Here is an 18,210-nt window from a genome sequence, read left to right as displayed (position 1 = left end):
TTCTCTGGCATGAGTAATATTTATACACTGAGACGATCGAGAATGTTTATTACGGAGGCTATAAAGAAGAAAGACAAAGGCTATGTGGCTTCATTTTTTAGGACCTTGTTTTGTGTAATCCCACAACTCTACCAGTCCTTTCCCTACTGAACTGTGCATCTGAACCAGCAGAGGTCCTGACTGCAAGAAGGTAACAGCACACCCGATTCAGAGCTCAGAGGAAAACAGACTCAGCATCAAGATGGTCAAGATGAACAACAACCGGGAAGGCTCCGCCCAGCCTCAGGTGCCAGAGGCTCCGCCTCGCAGCCCCACTCTGGGGCCCTCCACCCTCTGAGGGGAAGCCAACCCTCAAAACGCCGTAACAAATCTCCCTGCAGAATGCCTAAGATTTTAATTATCTGAAAACTGAATCTGTAATTAAAACACACAAATGCTGATGTACACCTAAGAGACTCTCCTCCTTGTGCCATTCTTATAACCCACCGTTTTAATCCTCACTATGGAACTAATCATGAAGGCTGACAACCTGAAAGATATGTTTTTCCCATCGGTATGGAACATCATTCTTTTAAACATTTTACACACACACACAAAGAACTTGGTAGGAAGAGGACTAAAGAACATCCAAATGTACATTATTTGTTTTGTCAATATTGCTGTTATTTTCGATTTGAATAATTCAACAAAGCTGGTCTAAATTAAACATAATAAAAAGAACTTCTAATGAAATTATCATGGAACAACCACTCTGGAAAACAGTTTGGTAGTTCGTTGAACTGTTAGCATAGAGTTACCAAATGATCCAGCAACTCCAGTCCCAGGTGTATACCCAAGGCAAACGAAAACACGCGTCCACACGAGAATTTGTCCACAAACATTCACAGCAGCATTTTTTGTAACAGACAAAAAGTGGAGGCCACCAAAATGTTCACCAACTGATGAATGGGTAAGTAAAATATGGTATGTCCACACGATGAAATATCGTTTGACCATAAAAAGGAATAATAGCATGGCACGTTACAATGCGGATGGACCTTAAAAACCTGCTAAGTGAAATCTGAAGCCAAATTTCAGATTTGGGATCATATTCCATGATCCCATTTGTGTGAAATATCTCGAATGGGCAAGTGCTACAGACAGCATCTTCGCAGCTGCTGAAGGCAGGGGGTGGGCAAGAACTGATGCTCCTGAGCACGGGGTTTCTTTCGGGGTCGATGAAAATGCTCTAAAATTAGACTGTGATGGTGGCCTCACAATTCTGTGAAAAGACCAAACATAAAATACACACTTGACATGGGTAAATTTTAAGGTATATAAATTATATCCAATTTTGAGACTGAAATCTCTTGCAGGTACATGTGACCAGAACGAATGTGCTCTGCACTGTGAGAGGCAATACCGCACGGTGACATGCGCGACGGTGGCGGACTGCTGAGGGTCACACCCGCACTGCCACTCACCACCCGAGTAACTGGAGCAAGCTACTCACGCTCACCTGGAACATATGGACTACTGTCCCACTGCACAGGGCAGACAGTATCTGCTTCAGCGTTTTGTTGTGAGAAATAAGTTAATACAAGTCAAATACTTAGCAAATACTTAGAATGGTGCCCAATACCACAGTCAACAAAAATTAATATTATTGTTACTGTCATAAATACAATAGATTTCCTCATCCGGGTCACTAGATGATATATAAACTATTTGCTGATTTTTAAGAGATGCAAATGTGTTCTATGTATTCTCCTATCTCCACGGCTCCGTAATTCTGGCTCTTACATGGTACCAACGATATGAATGAAAAAGGTAGGTAGCAAAAGCAGTACAGAAAGAAAGCAAAAGTCATTATGATAAAGGCCAACTTTATCAACACCAAAACAGGATATTTAAAAGAACATTTAAGAACCGAATCACTAATTCGTCTATTTATATTTTAACCTATTCACACACATTCAGTCTATTTACATTTTAAAATAAATGAAATCTGATTTTGTTAGGAACCAAGAACTCACTAAAAAGTTGGTGGGAGGGGAGACGGTGATTCGATAGTGGAAGAGCCGGCCTGCGTTGTTGGTCATGGGGCGGCAGGGCTGGATGGCCTGGGGGAGAACAGAAGTGAGATTAGAAGTGAACGAGCAAAGTATTTTTATTTAAAAATAGACTGTGTTTCCTAGCTCCACATCTGACAAAAGAGGTTTTTGTGTGTTCCTTCAGAGGCTGGTAGGAAAGAGCAGCATTCACTTTACCACTAACTAGATCAATAAGAGGGGCTGGCTGGTCCCCAGTATTGAATTCATTTCTTCATGTGCAATAGGACAGGTGTGGACAACATAAAAACCTTCCTAAGTCTAAAATTATATGCCTATTTTCCTTCCTTTTTGTAAAATAACACAAGCATTAAGCTCTGGCTGAACTCCCAACACACTGAAAAAAGAAAAGGCAGGAAAAATCATTTCAGAAGGATTAGCAGTGGGTTTCAACGGGGGTGGGAGGAAGAGTGAAAACGTTAAACGCGCCGAGTGAAAGGAGAAGGCAGGGGGTGAAGGAAGTGGAAGAGGCGGTGGAACAGAACCGGCAAGGAGCTTTGGTCGGGAAAACTGGACGGCAGCAAAGGCAGCATGGCTGGCACCACGGGCAAGCCGGCCAGGCGGCCGCGCTGCGCACTGCAGACAGAGCGGACAGCCGATCCCAAAGAAACATCATGTGCCCCAAACTCCGTCTTAGCATCTGCTTCTGGAACATCCCATGTGGGACAGTTGGTACCAAGAGCGATCCAAGAAAGCAGGAGAAGGGGGTGTTTTGGAGATAAATCACTTACCACCTGACTGGCAACAAGGACCCCATCGTGGGGGTAGGTGAGGCACACAGCCCTTGGCACCAGAGGGCACACCAACTGAAACTTTAAAGATGGTGAACTGGAAACTTTAAAGAGGCTCTCCCAGTGGAGACAGGTGTGTAAGACCATGAGAGAATGGTAGCAGGAAGGAACATGGGGTGGGCGGTGACTGCTAAGCACCACTTGCACTGCACCATGTTCCTAAATGTTAGTGTGCCTTTCGATCACCTAAAGGGCTTGCTAAATCCCACACTGGCTTGATGCCCACCTCCAGAGTTTGTAGCAGCAGCTGGCACAGACCAGGAATCTAACAAGTTCCAGGTGAGGCTCTACGGAAATGAACAGCAGAGGAGAAAGGCAACTGAAAGCCAGATGTGAAAGCCAGAGGGGACTGTTGGAGGAACACAAAGAAGCTCTTGTCATTGGCGGTGATAGGTGAGAGCAAAGCAGGACCAAGCACAGGGCTTATCTAACTCAGAGTGGCTGGTCCTTAAAGGTAGGTCTGTTAATGCCAAGATTAGAGAGCTGAAAACATCTGCACCCCTCACCCCCACCCCAATTCCCAATCTCCCCTCCTCACCAACAAGCCTTAGAGTCACTTCACAGCACAACCCCACTGGGGAGATGCTGGGAGGAGAGCTTACACCCCAAAGGAGCTGTAAGAACCAGCCAGCATGTGCCAGCAGCAGGAGTCTGCACAGGACCGGATGCTGAGAGCACTTGATCAAGAGAGGCAGAACATAAGATTGGTTAAGGAAGACTTGACCGACTCGGGGGCGTTCCAGTCGAGGATGCCAGGAAATGCCGAGAACCCCCTGCAAGGATGTCTCCTAAAAGCATGAAAGTGGGAAGGCCCGCACGGAGTAAAGTTAAAATACCCAAACTGTCACGACAGACCGGGGAGGAAGGAATGTGAAGACTCAAGGAAGTGGGCGTATTGGAATGGCTGTAATATCTATGACCGAAAAATATACCCAATAATCATCCTCCACGGCAAGGCCCAGAGGTCAGGGCAGTTACCAAAACAAAAAGGCATGTGTAGGCACAGGGCCACCAGCATCGCTAGGAACATCAGTGGCTCTCTGTGCAGCCAGGGCTGGCTGGAAGAGAGGTGGTCACAGAGCACAGCTTGCTGGCAGCAGCCGGTATGACAGGACTCTGAACCCAGAGAGGCCAGAGATGACGGGGACATTAGAAGCCAGGTCACACAATTATTACGACCAGCAAGCTCAAAGTGACCAGAGAGGAGAGGGGAGGGAATTTCAGGGGAAAAGGGTGAAGGGTTTGTAGGAACAATTATAAAGGACACGTGGACAATAACAGGGCGGACGGGGGTGGAAATGGGAGGGAGGTGGGGAGGGCTGGGGGGAAAAGGCAGAAAACTGTCCTTGAACAATCAATCAATCAATCGATCAATCAATAAGTGGCAGTCCAGGGAGTCTGACACACAGAGTCCTGATGCAGTCAAAAGAACTCGGTGTCCTTGGGCACAAAATAAACGGGCAGCTGAGCGAGTACTACTTAGTTTGTACCAACAGAAGAAATCAAGAGTGACGGCCAAGTGGCTGAAGGGAGATTGCTCCAGTCAAGTCAGGATTCCTTGTCTGAAGAGGTGGCCAGCTCCCAGGAAGCCTTTGCAACACCACAAATGTGCATGACAACCCTTCCCAAGGGGCCCATGGCTTTCTACCCAGGTAACAGTGCACTGGGGAAGAGGAAGTCCAGGCGGTCAAGAAGTGCTGGACACAGCATCTGAATCACACTAATTCTCAGAGCTTGGATGCATCATCCTGGTGCCTCTGGTGGAGTTGAAAACATGAGGCCTCGGTGGTGAACAAAATCTTCATCAAGGTCTGGCTTATAGTATATCCACTCAGTCCATAAATCCACCTGGCGGTCATTTCCCTGGTCCCCAAATGTATCACTGGAATAATGAAATTGGCTGACGGTACCACCCCAACCTGGGTCACTGATCTGTAGGTTGAGAGCCATCACAATGGGAAAGTTCAAGCAGAAGCCACTGAAATTACCACCCCCCGCCCCAACCTGGGCATCCAAAGTAGTATCATTCTGGGGACGGGGCCAGGGGGGATTAGTGCTACCCTTAAGGATCTGAACCATACGTGGTAATGGTCCCTATCACATCTCTGTTTAATTCACCAGTCTGGCTTCTAAAGTAACTAAATGGACCCTGGAAGATGGCTACAAACTACAAGCTCAGCCAAGTAGTAGCTCCGATGACCCCTGCTACACCAAGTGTTTTAGCTCAGTTAGAGCAGATTAATCGGACCTCAGGTACAAAATATATGGCAACTGACTTGCTGACTATATTCATTTCCTCCCCAGTCAGAGTAGACTAGAAATGATTCACATGGAGCAGACATTTATGGCTTTGCTACCAGCCTACAGTAACTCTCCCACTCACTGTCAGAACACACTGAAAGCTCTTGACCTTCTGGACACACTGTGGAACCTGATACTGCTTCACTGCACCTCTGACGTTACTAAGTTGATCAAGCTAAAAGCCTAAGTAAACACATGCTCCGCAGGTGAGATAAACTGCACAAAGAATCAGGGGCCTGGCACAGCGACACCGTTGTCAGGAGTCAGCTGCCTGGGGAGTGCCAAGAAATCTGTCCAAAGAAAAAGACGAATTAATTCATCCTCCATCAACTGGGCCTCTTCGGGTTTGGGAGGCAGCATAAGCCCCACCGGGGGATACGGCTCCGGCCCACTCACGGAGAGGTGCGAGAGGCTGCCAGCTCCGCCCGGCTCGGGGAGGACGGCCTCAGCGGTTCTGAGCCGGGACACCAGCAGCCCTGCCGTGGGGGCCCACAGCTCAGTGAACTGTTTGATGGGAAAGATGCTGAGAGAAGTCTGTGGCCGCACAGGGAGAATCACGATCCGGCCTCCAGGGTTCTGGAGCAAAGCTACGCCACCTAGAGTGAAGAACTGTATGCCTTTGAAAAACAAGCCCTGGTGTGCTACTGGGCCCTGGTAGACAACGAAGGCAGGCCAGGTGGGACCAGAGATGACCCATCAGAACATGGGAGGGGCTACATCCAGGATCAAGCACACGCAGGAGCAGCGGGCACAACCAAGCTGCACGAGCAGATGGGCCACTGCTGTCACACCGGCACCCTTCCCTCAGCTGATGACTGAGGGCGGAAGGATGGAATCGGAGGGAAAGCCCAGGCTTGGACCGCAAATGGCCGGGTCAGGAAGGGGTGCAAGCTGAAACCAGGCTGTGCCGCAGCCTCATTCACAGATGGCTTTGCAAGATGGTGATGAGGGCAAATCCTCCCAACGGGCAGTTTCAGGCGGTATACCTGGTCGTCCACTTTGTGTGGAAAGAGAAGTAGCCTGAGGTTAGAATACAGATGGACTCCTGGCAGAAGCACGTGGCCATGCCAGCTGGTCAGAGGCCTAAAAGGAAAAAAATGGGAAGATCAGGGATAAGGTCTTGGGCCAGACACTCCTGGGTGGACACACGGGAGTCAGCACAGGTCGACGGGACGTGCGGGCGTCCACTGGAGAGCACCCACCCCTGAAAAGGTTCCGAACCACTGAGTCAGCCAGACAGCGTCAGCCAGCCTCGGTCATCAGCCACCGGAGTTGAGGGATGGGCACGTAAATGAAGCGGCCACGGGAGCACAGACGGGGTCTTCACATGGGCCCAACAGCATGGACACACGCACAAGGCCAAGCTAGCTAACTGCCACTGCAGAACGTCCAACCGGCCGCCTACATGACCAGTGCTGAGCCCCGACATGGCACATCCCTGAGGAGACCGACTGCCGCTTGGTAGGAAGCTGCCTGCTTAGGCCCCGTCCACCTCAAAAGGGCCAAAGTTCACTCGCACAGGAGTAAACACACCCTCTGCCTGTGGCTCTGCCCGCAGAGCCTCGGCCGTCACCACCGGCCACCCAGATGTCCCGCTGGCTCCTTCAAGGTCAGGCTCCGCTGCAGAGCCCCCTGCCCCAAAGCGCGCCCCTCACGGGCGCCGCCTCCTCCAGGGACAGAGGGAGATGGGGGCACGAAGGACACTCCAGCTCAAAGCAGGCAATTCCAACAAGCCAGGCTTCACGGGCCCAACACAGGGGAGCCACTCTCTGCTCAGTCCTGCCTCCACGCTCCTGCCTGATTCCCCTTAAACACCCCGCACCCCAAACCACACTGCAGCACCTGCTTTCAGAGGTCCCGGCCTGAGGCCCACGTGCGGACCCCCACAGGTACGGACCGTGTCCCGCAGTTCCTCGCTACACTCGCCAATTTTCAAAGACAAATGAGGTAGAAGTGGGGCGAGCAGTTCAAAGTGTCCATCGTTGCCTCACAGTCTTTATTCCAATTGTTGTTATGAACTCAAATAGGTTTTAAATAGAAATAAAGGATTTACATACACTATGTTTAAACATATAACACTGAATCATAAAGTGGCAATCCTTGGATTAATAAGGATAATTTACAGAAATAAAAGGTAATGGGGGGGAAAGAAAAAAAATAGTTGAAAGGGAGTAGTCATATACAACTCTGACGTGTAAAAATATTCGACTCCACCAGTCGAACACACTAGAGTGTCCTGACGAGGCAGGGCAGGGGCCGAGCTGGAACATTCACGTGAGACTCCTCGCGGGGGGGACAACGTACTAACAGTGACTAACAGAGACAACAGCGCAGCCAGCGTCCCCCAAGGGAGAGAGGACATGCGCCTCGTAGCAGCTGTTGAGATCATTTCTCCGGGCTAATTCATAACCAGTGGTGATGAAAACATGAGAAAAATATTATAATACGTACGGTTTTAATGTAACAAAAACCAACTCAAAGACGCCGCCACGCCTACTTTAAATAAGGAAACTTCCAAAACTTTTTACGGTTTCCTGCCAACATCCCCCACCCCAAATCCAAACCCAAGTACTTTCCTTCTCCAGTTATCAGTAATGGAGACTATTAGGAAATACGAAATGACTCTTTCAATGGTATTATTTCATTTAGGGGGGAAAACAGCAACGGCATCTGTCTACTTCTGGCTGCTCAGAGCTTACAAATATAATAACCCAAACCAGTTACCTCTTCTCCGGGATAAATGCTGTGTCTGATTCCTGTGCGCCGGGCTTTTGCGCTGCATTTGCAGAGTGGTCCATCATTCATCTGTCGGAAACAGAAGGGAATTCATTTTCATTGGGGTCAAGTCCACGCCAGGCTCGACGATGCTTCAGAAACTGTGTGGGTTTTAGTGTCATGAGCACTGACGCTCTGAAGATGCTGTCGCTGTTAGAAGATTAAAGGGATGTTCCCAAACCAATAAATTGTCCACGCTGCCGATAAAAGGAAGCAGCGTGACCCCGTCGGACCCCCGAGCTGCTTGCGCAGCCAGGCAGGAGGGGTCGGTGTCGGCCCACTTTGCCCCCAGCCCCTCCTACCACTTTTCAGTACGTTTCTCCTATTTCTTATTTGGGAAAAACGATGCTTTCACAAAAGAAAAGCATATTTTATATAGTGAATGAACACATAAAATGCTGTGAAAGTAACCAGCAGATTAAGTGTTTTTAAAAGAGACACCTGAAGGTGTCTGAAGCAGAAAGAAGAAAACTCCCACCAGAACCAGAAAAACTTTCAACACTCACCAGGTAAGGCCGTGTCTGGCTTTTGACCCGAATTCACTGCGCTGCCCTGAACTCCACCCACATGATTCGGTGAGTGAGTAATTTCTAAATGCCACCTGGTGGAAAGACCACTGCTAAGCGTGGCACAGGGCAGCTCATGGAGGGGAATCTTAAATAGCTCAGGGTCCATGTACTCAAGGGACATCTATTCTAGATAGGAGAAATAACATAACACCTAACATGCTTAGTAATTTTATGGAAAATGGAAATATGTCAGTCCAGATGGAGATACCACTGGCTTCAAAGAGATGAAATATCTGAATGGCCGAACAGGGCAGGAAGATAAGGCAGCTATTCTCCCTGAGCCGCCAGCAGGAGGAGAGAACGAGAAGGAAGAAACCCCTACGTCGCAAGCCCCAGGGACAATGGAGCCATCCACGTGGGGTGCACCGTGAACATGAGCAAGAAGGGCAAACAGGCAGAGCTCAGCCGACATCGTACGGGGCCTTCCCAGCCAGTTTCATGACTTTACTCAACATAAACGGCAATACAGAATTAAAAAGGAGAGGGGAGCATCAGTTTGGAGAAAGAGAAAGTGCAATCCCATTTCTCACTCTCTTTGTATTAACAAAAATATACATATTATATACATATCTATAATGTAACATATATTTACGCAAATATACACATTTCTTCAAAGTTCTACAGATGTGTCCAATGAAAATATCTCAATAAAACTTTGAAAAGAAATATTAGAGTGAAAAACTATAACTTCCTTTATCCTTTCGGGAATCTAAAGCCGCAGGTGGTACAGCAGAGAAGTAACATTGCTACCTTAAAAAAAAATACCAGTTTAAGACATTATCCAAAGTAACAGCTGGCAAACGGAGACACGACAGGGTCCCCTCAAAGCCACAGCACCCTCCTTACAGTGGGCACAACTTGGGATGACAAAGGTGGAAAAATCACCCCGTGCTCACTGATTTCCTGCAAGCAGACAGACATCCTGCACTCCCGCCTTTGACCAGGGTCTGGGCCCTCGTCTGGACCAGCCCTTCACTAGCCCCAGCTGTGCCAAGGACAAGAAACCAGACACAGTAAAACACACGGTGGGGCCACACGGAACCCTCAGACAGGACTGAGGGCCCACAGAGACCAAGGGACGGGCAGAACAGTCCATCACAGGACCCACGCCGAGGGGGTGGGGAGTGGACGCAGGATGGAGACGGAAGTGCTCTGAAATCAGACTAGGATGGTGCTTGTCCAGTCCAGCGAGTGTTCTAAAAAATGCTGCATTGGACACTTTCACAGTTACTGTATAAACTATATATGGTATACGACTTAAAACTCACTAAAGCTGTTTAAAAGATCATATATATGATTAATATGTCACCGTAAGTTTCAAAATGCACTGATACTTACAAACATTTCTGCTCACATCGAAGGGGCAAAAGGGACCACGAAGTACATTTCTGTCAGGCATTCTAACTAATTCTACTGAGAAAAAAAGGTAGAGAGCTGCCCTCTCCTGAGAGCTAGAGGCAAACATTCAAATTAATACAGGATGGTATGAGTTTACTTCTAAAATATAAATTTTGTTATCTTTTTATAGGAATATGTTTGATTGCACTTAATAACTTCATTGTATTACACACTATTTTTGTGCTATACATTTGTAAAATACCAATCTCTTATAAAAGTACTATTTTGTATTATGTAGTACTTTATAACAAAGCAGTAAGTAGAAATAAAATATGTCCAGCTATGACATCATTAGCCGAAACACACTTAGCAAGGAAGAGAATTTACATGGAATTTCCAACTGAGGAACAGGAAGTCCTCCAGGGCTGAAGACATTGTTTATGGCTCTGCTACGAGACACCTTCCAGAGGAAGTGTTTTAAAAAGACCCATGAGTCCTCTCTCCCTCACCCTGCCATTTGTCTCCTCCCGCCTGCTGCACGTTTAATGAGGCAAAGCCATTATTCCGTTCCCTAGCACAGGATTTACCAACGTCGTCAAACGTGATTCAAGCGGCAGTTGCCCTGGTGCTGATGCTCTGAAGCTGAACTCTGCAGCTGAAAAGAAATGGGCTCTGAAGACTGACACGCGGCCCTGAGAGTAAACTCAGTGTCAGCGGCAGCCAACAGGCGTCCCCCCAGCCTGGAGGCAGAAAAGCGATGTGTGCGTTAGCGGCCCTCACAGCGAGAACACAAAACACACGCGCACCTGGCCTGGGTCGTTGTACCAGAGCTCGTCGTGCAGCCGGTCAGGATGGGCCTTCTTGCGTTTGATTTCTGCGATGACGTCGAAAACCTCAGAGTCTGAGCTGCTCGAACAGGTGCTGTCCTCATCAGACTCACACTCGGATTCGCTGGAACTTTCTGACAGAGGAGAGGGAAACATGTGAAGACAGGCTGCAAAATTCACGAGATGTCCACACGTGCCGACCTTCCAAACAACCCACAACTCTTTACGCAAGGACAGTGGTTTATTTTTTCAGCAAACATTTGAGTGCCTGCTCGGCCCCAAGCACTCTGCTCCACGATACCATGACAAGTAACACGGCCCGTAATGCTAAGTCACGACCCAGCAGGCAAGGCAAACAAACATTTTTACAGAGAAAGACTCAATAACGATGTCAGAGAAAATGCAAACCACAGTAGTACCGGGTTTCACGTTTTAAAAGGTGCAGCAAAGAGCAAGTCCCCCCACCCCACCACCTAAAAAGGTCACCAACCAGTTCCTGGCCGGGGTGCAGGTGAGCCAGGCAGGGTGGTGGGCGGGCGGGCCCGGGAGGAGGTGAGAGGAGCGGAGCCCAGAGGGCTGGGGCCGAGGCCATGTGCTAACGGGCTGAAGGGTGATGATGGCCCGACTCAGTTTAAATTTTTTCTCTCAATAGTAGCAATAAAAGACTCATTGGGAATCTTTTTTTCCAAGTTGGAAGTAACTGGATAAAAACAGACCAAGGATGATGCTAAGTGAAGTGAGCCAGTCCAAAAACACAAACGCGGCGTGACTGCACAGACATGCAGCGCCTGGCGTGGTCAGGGTCACAGGGACGGACAGTGGGACACTGAGCCCAGGCACTGGCAGGAGGGGCGGGGACAGGGAAGCGGTGCGGGGACTGCTGTTCAATGGGAACAGAGTTTCAGGCTAGAGTCTGGGGACTACACAACACTGTGAATGCACTTAACACTGCTGAACTGTAAACTTAAAAATGATTTTGTGTTATGTGTATTTTAGCACAATTTAAAAAACAAACATACCTAGAACTTAGATTGATCAGTAACAAAACCTGACGCTTACACAGCTGTCTTTTCAAGTGTACTGTATGGGACAGATGCCACAGTCACCCTCTGTTACAGATGACAAAACTAAGGCACAGAGCGAGTGAATCGCTTGCTCAAGGTCACATTTCAAGTGGAGGAGCTGGGATTCGAACCCAGGTCTGCTGGTCCAGTCGGCGCTTTTACCCACCATGGATATTGCCTCTCAGCCTGAGACACAGAGTGAAGCCGGGCAGAGGAAAGCCACAGCACACAAAGGAAAACACGTAAGGAATGTGTCACCTCGACACGGCCTTCGGCGAGGGGCCAAGGACACAAAGTGGTGAGCAGCAGTGTCTGTCCTCAAAGAGCTCCGCGTCTCCTTGAGACCTCAGACACATGAACAACACGAGAAAGTTGCAGAAACTGTCTTCGTGAGCGGACAGCACCTTTCGCACCGAGCTGCACTCCCCCGTGAGGCGGGGGCGCCCTGACATGGGCAGGGCCACGGGGGCCGCCTGCCCGTCAGAGGCGGGAGGAACGGGGCACAGGCCCCGCGCTGCACTAAAGTCCCTCCGGCTCTGTGACCAGACGATTCTACGAGGGACCCAACTGCTGGTCAGTGCGCCTTGCAAACGGGATTTCCTATGTGTTCTGCCGAATGCGACTGAGAAAAACTACTGTCGAAAAGAAGAATGTGCCACTGTCATGTATTTTGCCAACTACTAAGTAAGGAAAATAAAATGAGAAGGAAATTTCAACTCGGGACGCCCGAGGACACATCTCAAGAGGCCAGGACCAGGCCGTGATAAAAGCAGAGCCTTGGCTGGTAACCTCCGACGCACCTAAATCTTCATCCAGCTTCGTCTTGGGGGGCTCCCACGGGGGCCTGGCGGCTTTGGCCTTCTCCTGCCGGTTCCCGAGCTCTTCCTCAAACTTGTCGTACAGGTCACGGAGCCTGCTTGTGCCGACCACAGTGGAATCTCCCTTTGAAAAATAAAGGGGCAGTATTAGAAACTACATTAGAAATAGTCCTTCCAAAGATACGTAAGACCTGACAAGTACTCAAAGATTCGTAGCAGCAAGGGGCCATTTTCAACCCTCCATTTAACAAACGGATACAAATAAAACACCCGATGTTGGTAACTATGCCCAAACACAAACCTATGCCTTCCTCAGAAAGGTGCACTTTGCCAACATGCAAAACCATTAAAACTGTTTATCTCTGCCTTTTTGATATGACAAAAACCAATCGGGGCCCACTGAGAATTCGTGATACCCGACGTGCTCCTAGGAAGCACACACCCCATGACTGAGTATCTCCCGCAGTCCTTCCTTCACACTAACCCAACGATGCAAGGGAAACAACCCATATATCCCTACGCACACCCACCCCATAAACACAGGGACACACACACGCACACACACAAACACACACACTCCACAAACCACAAACACGGCGCTCTGCAATGCATTCCTACTCTCTTCCCAGGCTGAAAACCATCCTAAATGTCCACACTCTTCCATGTAAGAACATTAATCATGAAATGTGCAGTACAGCCTGAGGGGACCATGGTCCCCCCCAGCCCCACCTCTCTGCTGCACGGGCGGTGCTGGGACCCCGCTGGCCTCCTAACCCTCGCTGCCCCGGACGACTACGCGCAAAGCCCAGTGTGGGGCCGCCGGCGCTTCAGCCTTCCTTCTATGTTGGGATTGGAAGACATCCATAAAAATTTTTTAAAAAATAAAAGCTCTGGAGCCTCACCATCTTCAACTTTGTTGTTTTTAAGAATAACACCTATTGTCCTCCTCTGCCTTGCTAATAGGACTGTGATTTTCTTCAGACATGGGGCAGAGAACTCCTGACCTTGGGGTAGGTGGGCTGAGCCACAATCTCCCCACCCCCAACAATGGCCCGTTCTAGTCCCCAGAAACTGAACATGTTACCTTACATGACCAAGAAGAGATTGCACATGAGATCAATGTTACAAAATTTGAGATGGGGAGATTATTCTGGATTACCTGGGTAGGCCCAATATACAACGAGCCTCTCACGGCTGAAAACCTTCCCAAAGGGAGCCAGAGGTGCAGGAGGAGAGGAGGCGGAGACACTGGAAGCACAAAGAGAACTCCACCCCCACTGCTGGTCTGGAAGATGCAGGAAGGGGTCCCTGGATGGCCGTGGCCTCTAGAAGCTGGGAACAGCCCGCACCCGCCAGCCCGCAAGGGAACACGCACTCCAATCCTATAGCCACGAGAATCTGAACTCTGCCACAACGTGCACGAGCAAGAAAACAGGTCTTCTCCCGAAAGGAACACAGCCCTGCTGACACCTTTACGTAGCTGATGAGACCCAAGAGTGACTCTGACCTCCACAACTGCGAGTTAATAAACGTGTGTTGTTTTAAGCCACAGTGTGTGGAAACCTGCTACGGCAGCCACGGAAGATGACTCCCTGAAGAAGAGAGAAGACACGGTTCTGGAGAAGGGATGAAAGAAAAGACCTGTGGGAGCTCTGGGCACATTTCTAGAGGAAGGCCCCACCCAACAGTGCCCTCTGCACCCTGCATCTGGTGTGTCTGGACGTGACGCCTGGAGCTGCGGCGGTCATCCTGCAACCAGGGTGGGTGCTCCAGGGACAGCCGATGCCAACCCGAAGCCCTGTCTCCACTGACCACAAAGCAAGCACTGCCTCCCTCCCACATCTTCCTGGGAAAACAAACCAGGCTCGTTGACGTCGTGACTAGTTGAGGGTTGTGACAGTTGTGCCCCGCAGGACGACGGGCGGCTGTCTGGAGATATGCAGCATTACGCACCTTTGTCGTGTGCGAACATCGTCGCACGTGCTTGCCCAGCCCTGGGCGGTACAGCCTGTCACCTGCCCCAGCTACGTGGGAGAGCCAGCTGCTCCTGGGCAACAAGCCCGTGCAGCGCGTCATCTACAGAACAACGCAGCACTCAGTCAGGCACCAGAACACGCCGTGCTGGAGGCACCGGAGGCGGCTGCCGGTGTAGCTCGGGGCACTGTGTTGCAGCCCTTTTTATGCAAAGAGAAAGGCTGTACTCCAGAACAACAATAAAGTGCAGTGTTGTAGACACATAAACTACAATAACACGGCCGTTTACTACCATCGGCAAGCATCACCTGCTGCACACAATCGCAGGGTGACTCCCTGAAACGAGTGGCACCACCACAAGCACGTGAGTGACGCGTGGTGCTGTGGCATCGCAGTGGCTACAAAGTCACCAGATGACAAAGTCTGCAGCTGTGTATGGGCCCATCACTGACCAGAACACCATTACGTGGGTGTGACTGTGTTTATAGCAACATTCTTCAGTGACAAATACTTTCCTTCCTGGGAGGCTCTGAGGACTCAACAAGATAATACGAGCAGCATGGAGGGAAGTTCTGGCACCAGGACAAAGTGCTCGGGATGTGAGCTTTCCCTTCCCTGTACCATGAGCTGTGACTTATATCTCTGCTTTAATTTATCAAGTAACATATCACCCCCCATGAGAGAGTTCCCAAAGCCTTTTTTCCAAAGACAAAGGAGTCCCCATAAGTAAGGATTCGACGGTCCCAGACGAAGCCACTCTCACAGAGTTCCAACCGACAGCGTGCTCCCTCCTCTGACCCCACACGCTGAATCCAAGGTCGGCCACCTCCTAGGTCCCGAGTCTGTAGACGTTCATCCCTTTACTCTTCACTTAATCAAGGACCACTCCTGCGTGTCTATCCCCCACAGATGAGCAGTGGGATGAAGGCCTTACACCCTCGGGAGAAGAGAGAGAAAAGGGAGAGCGGCGGAAAACGAAGTGAAGACAGAAGAAAGGAACAGGGAAGGGAGCGCACGGAGGAGGCCGCAGAGTCCCCCACGGCAACGCGGCGTGGTGGTGGCCGGGCCTCGCACGGCACACGCACTGCGTGTCTCAGGAGCCCATGAACAGTGACCGTGCCTGCCATTCCACAAGCCAGCCAACAGGCAAGGGAAACTTCCCATGCTTACATTCAGTCAACCACACACTTGTAAACACACAAGCTCAAATTTCTGTTTACGTCCCATGTGGGGGGAAACACACACACATAGGCACACGAAGCAGCCATACGAGTGAGAAGCCCCCGGTCCCGAGTCAAGCAGTGCCACAAAAAACGCAGAATGGAGGACACTGTTTTGCCTACTGCACTCTCGCCTCCGTGGAACAGCTGTAGTCCACAGCAGCGGTGCTCATACGCGGTGGGAAGCGGCCCCCAGGAGACACTGGCCATGTCCACGGACAGCTCTGGGTGTCACCACTGGTGAGGGGCTCCCCTGGCATCGAGTGAGGAGCACAACAGGCCCCGTGCACAGGGCAGGCCCCAGCACGGGGGGTCCCAGCCCGACACGCGGAGGGCTCCAGCGTTCGGAAACCAGGCCTGCAGCGCCTCGCCTTCGACCTACCACCTGATCCATGGGGTCGCTGGAGTAGTAGTTCTCCGAGTGGGTGCAGCGGATCCACACGGGCTTCAGCAGCTCCTCCTCCTCCTCCTCGTTCTTGTCGGGCAGCACCTCCTCCAGCTCCTTCTCCTTGATGGAGGTGTAACCCTTCTCTTTGCCCGAGCTCTGGCTGTCGCTCCACCTGTCCTTCTCTTCTTCCCAACGCGCTCTCTTCTTCTCCCTACTTGGGGAGCGACTTCAAAAGGGGGCGAAGGAGGCTGATTATTAAAGAAGTTCTTCTGTTGCAAAGCTACTTTATTTCACCTGTTTCGTTCACTTTTCACCTAAAATAAAAACGCCATGCCAAACCATGTTCACTTTTGTTCGACCAGCGAATCCTAAATACCAGTCTGGTGGCATCAGAATCACCTGAAGTTACTTGTTTAAAAATACAAATTCCCAGGCCCCACCCCAGATCTACTTACTGATTCACAGTCTCCAGGGGTGGGGCCCAAGAATCTGTATTTTTAATAATCTCCCCAGGTAATTCTGGTGCGCATCCAGCAGGTTCAGGAGCGACTGGCAAACTGTAACTCCTAGAAGAGAGAGATACTTGGAAAATACTTGGAAATCTCTGTGCACGGACAGTTCCACGAGGAGAGTACTAGTTCTGAGTCCTGCGTGTCCCGCTCCGCCAGGAAAGAAAAGGCTTCACAAACACGGTCTCGGCTTGGAGATAAATTTAGCCTGAGGACCGTAACCTGAGTGCGAACCAGTCAATCACCCCTGACCATCCCTCTGGAACCCCATACTGGGCATCACTCCTGCTTCCCAAGCCACCGCTTTCCCTACGTCTGACCCCCACAAACACTGATACTAACTGGGTTAAAAAGGATAAAAGCAACTCTGTCTCCGTGAACTTCTGAGGTCTGAAATTTGCCAAGGACCATCCTATGGATGTGCTTGGAGGGAAAACCTACAGGGTAGATTTTAACTAATTTAAGCCCAAGAAATCTGGGCAGGACCATAGAGGCCTTGAGAATCCCGCCTAGGAGAGTGACCGCTCTCCCGGAGTTTCGCTGGCAGCCTTCGCAGCTCCACTAACACCGCTGCTGTCACCCAAGAGAGGCTACGTCCAGATCGGAGTCACGAGTCAGCGCCTTCCACCAACTCTACCGCTAACTTCCAGTTTTGTGACAGGAAAGGAGTAAGTGTGTAGGTGTGTGTGCATCAAGGGAAGAGGTGGGTGTTTAGAAAGGTTATATATATATTGACATTACTTCTAAATATCACAATGTATGTCACTGTTACCAGAAGAAAAAAGCCACGCAAAGTAAAATGTATATTCGTTCACTATAGAAAAAAAAATAAGCACGGACAAAATTGACACAAAAATCGCCCGTTCCACCACACACAGATAAGCATTGTATTTCACAAACGTGTTAAACCATGGAGATGTAGGAATATACATAAATATACACAAGCTTTAACCAGAAAAATTCTGTAGCCTGTCCTCACTCACGGTAAATGAGGACCGTTCTATTTCAAGGCATCCGTAGCTGGACCACTTAATAAATGCACATTATCCTTCCCCTCGTGCATCATTATTTAACAAATCTGATCAAACGAAAGTTGTCGGTACTTCTTACCACTGAAAGCAATGCTACCATGAACACAACTTGTGTTCTTTGCACACCTGTCAGGTTATTTCACACAAAGGGCGTGTGAGTGCTTTTTCTTAAGGCCTCTCTACACGTGGGCAGTGCCAGGTTAGACCACCGCCCAAATCTTATCGAGTTCTCGTTTCCACACACCCTGTCAACACGATTACCCTTCATCCTCGCCATTCTGGTAAGAATAGTATCTGATGAAAGGTAACCTGCTCATTTTCATTACCACTGAAACTATACACGTCCCATTCACTTCTTCCGTGAACGTCCGGGCATCTGGTTTGCCAGGTGAAATGAGGACTGCAGTCCTTTTTATTGATTGAAAGACTTTCTTATGAAGACAATCACCCTTCTTCTGTCATATGTAATATAACCTTTTCAGCTTCGTTTCCCATGTAAATTCTATCTGCTTATT

General features: G+C 49.6%; 1 protein-coding gene across 5 annotated transcripts in view; it reads right to left on the bottom strand.

Annotated features, from left to right (window-relative positions):
• The window catches only part of DROSHA (drosha ribonuclease III), a 106,226-nt gene that overhangs the window by 74,566 nt on the left and 13,450 nt on the right, over window positions 1–18,210 (bottom strand). For 4 of the 5 annotated variants that reach the window (XM_053657347.1, XM_053657345.1, XM_053657346.1 and 1 more), the window contains 6 exons: window positions 16,611–16,721; window positions 16,150–16,381; window positions 12,556–12,697; window positions 10,671–10,825; window positions 7,907–7,987; window positions 2,016–2,102 (listed from right to left, as the gene is read on the bottom strand). In XM_053657347.1, the coding sequence (XP_053513322.1) occupies window positions 2,016–2,102; window positions 7,907–7,987; window positions 10,671–10,825; window positions 12,556–12,697; window positions 16,150–16,381; window positions 16,611–16,721 (808 nt within the window). The remainder of the gene's footprint in view (window positions 1–2,015; window positions 2,103–7,906; window positions 7,988–10,670; window positions 10,826–12,555; window positions 12,698–16,149; window positions 16,382–16,610; window positions 16,722–18,210) is intronic. The other variant, XM_053657348.1, reaches the window with a different exon arrangement.

The sequence above is a fragment of the Artibeus jamaicensis genome, unplaced genomic scaffold (assembly GCF_021234435.1).
Source record: "Artibeus jamaicensis isolate MK-2021 breed Jamaican fruit bat unplaced genomic scaffold, CSHL_Jam_final scaffold_369, whole genome shotgun sequence".
Taxonomy (NCBI): Eukaryota; Metazoa; Chordata; class Mammalia; order Chiroptera; family Phyllostomidae; genus Artibeus; species Artibeus jamaicensis.
Note: the sequence above shows the minus strand (reverse complement) of the source record. Positions and strands in the feature narration are given on the sequence as shown.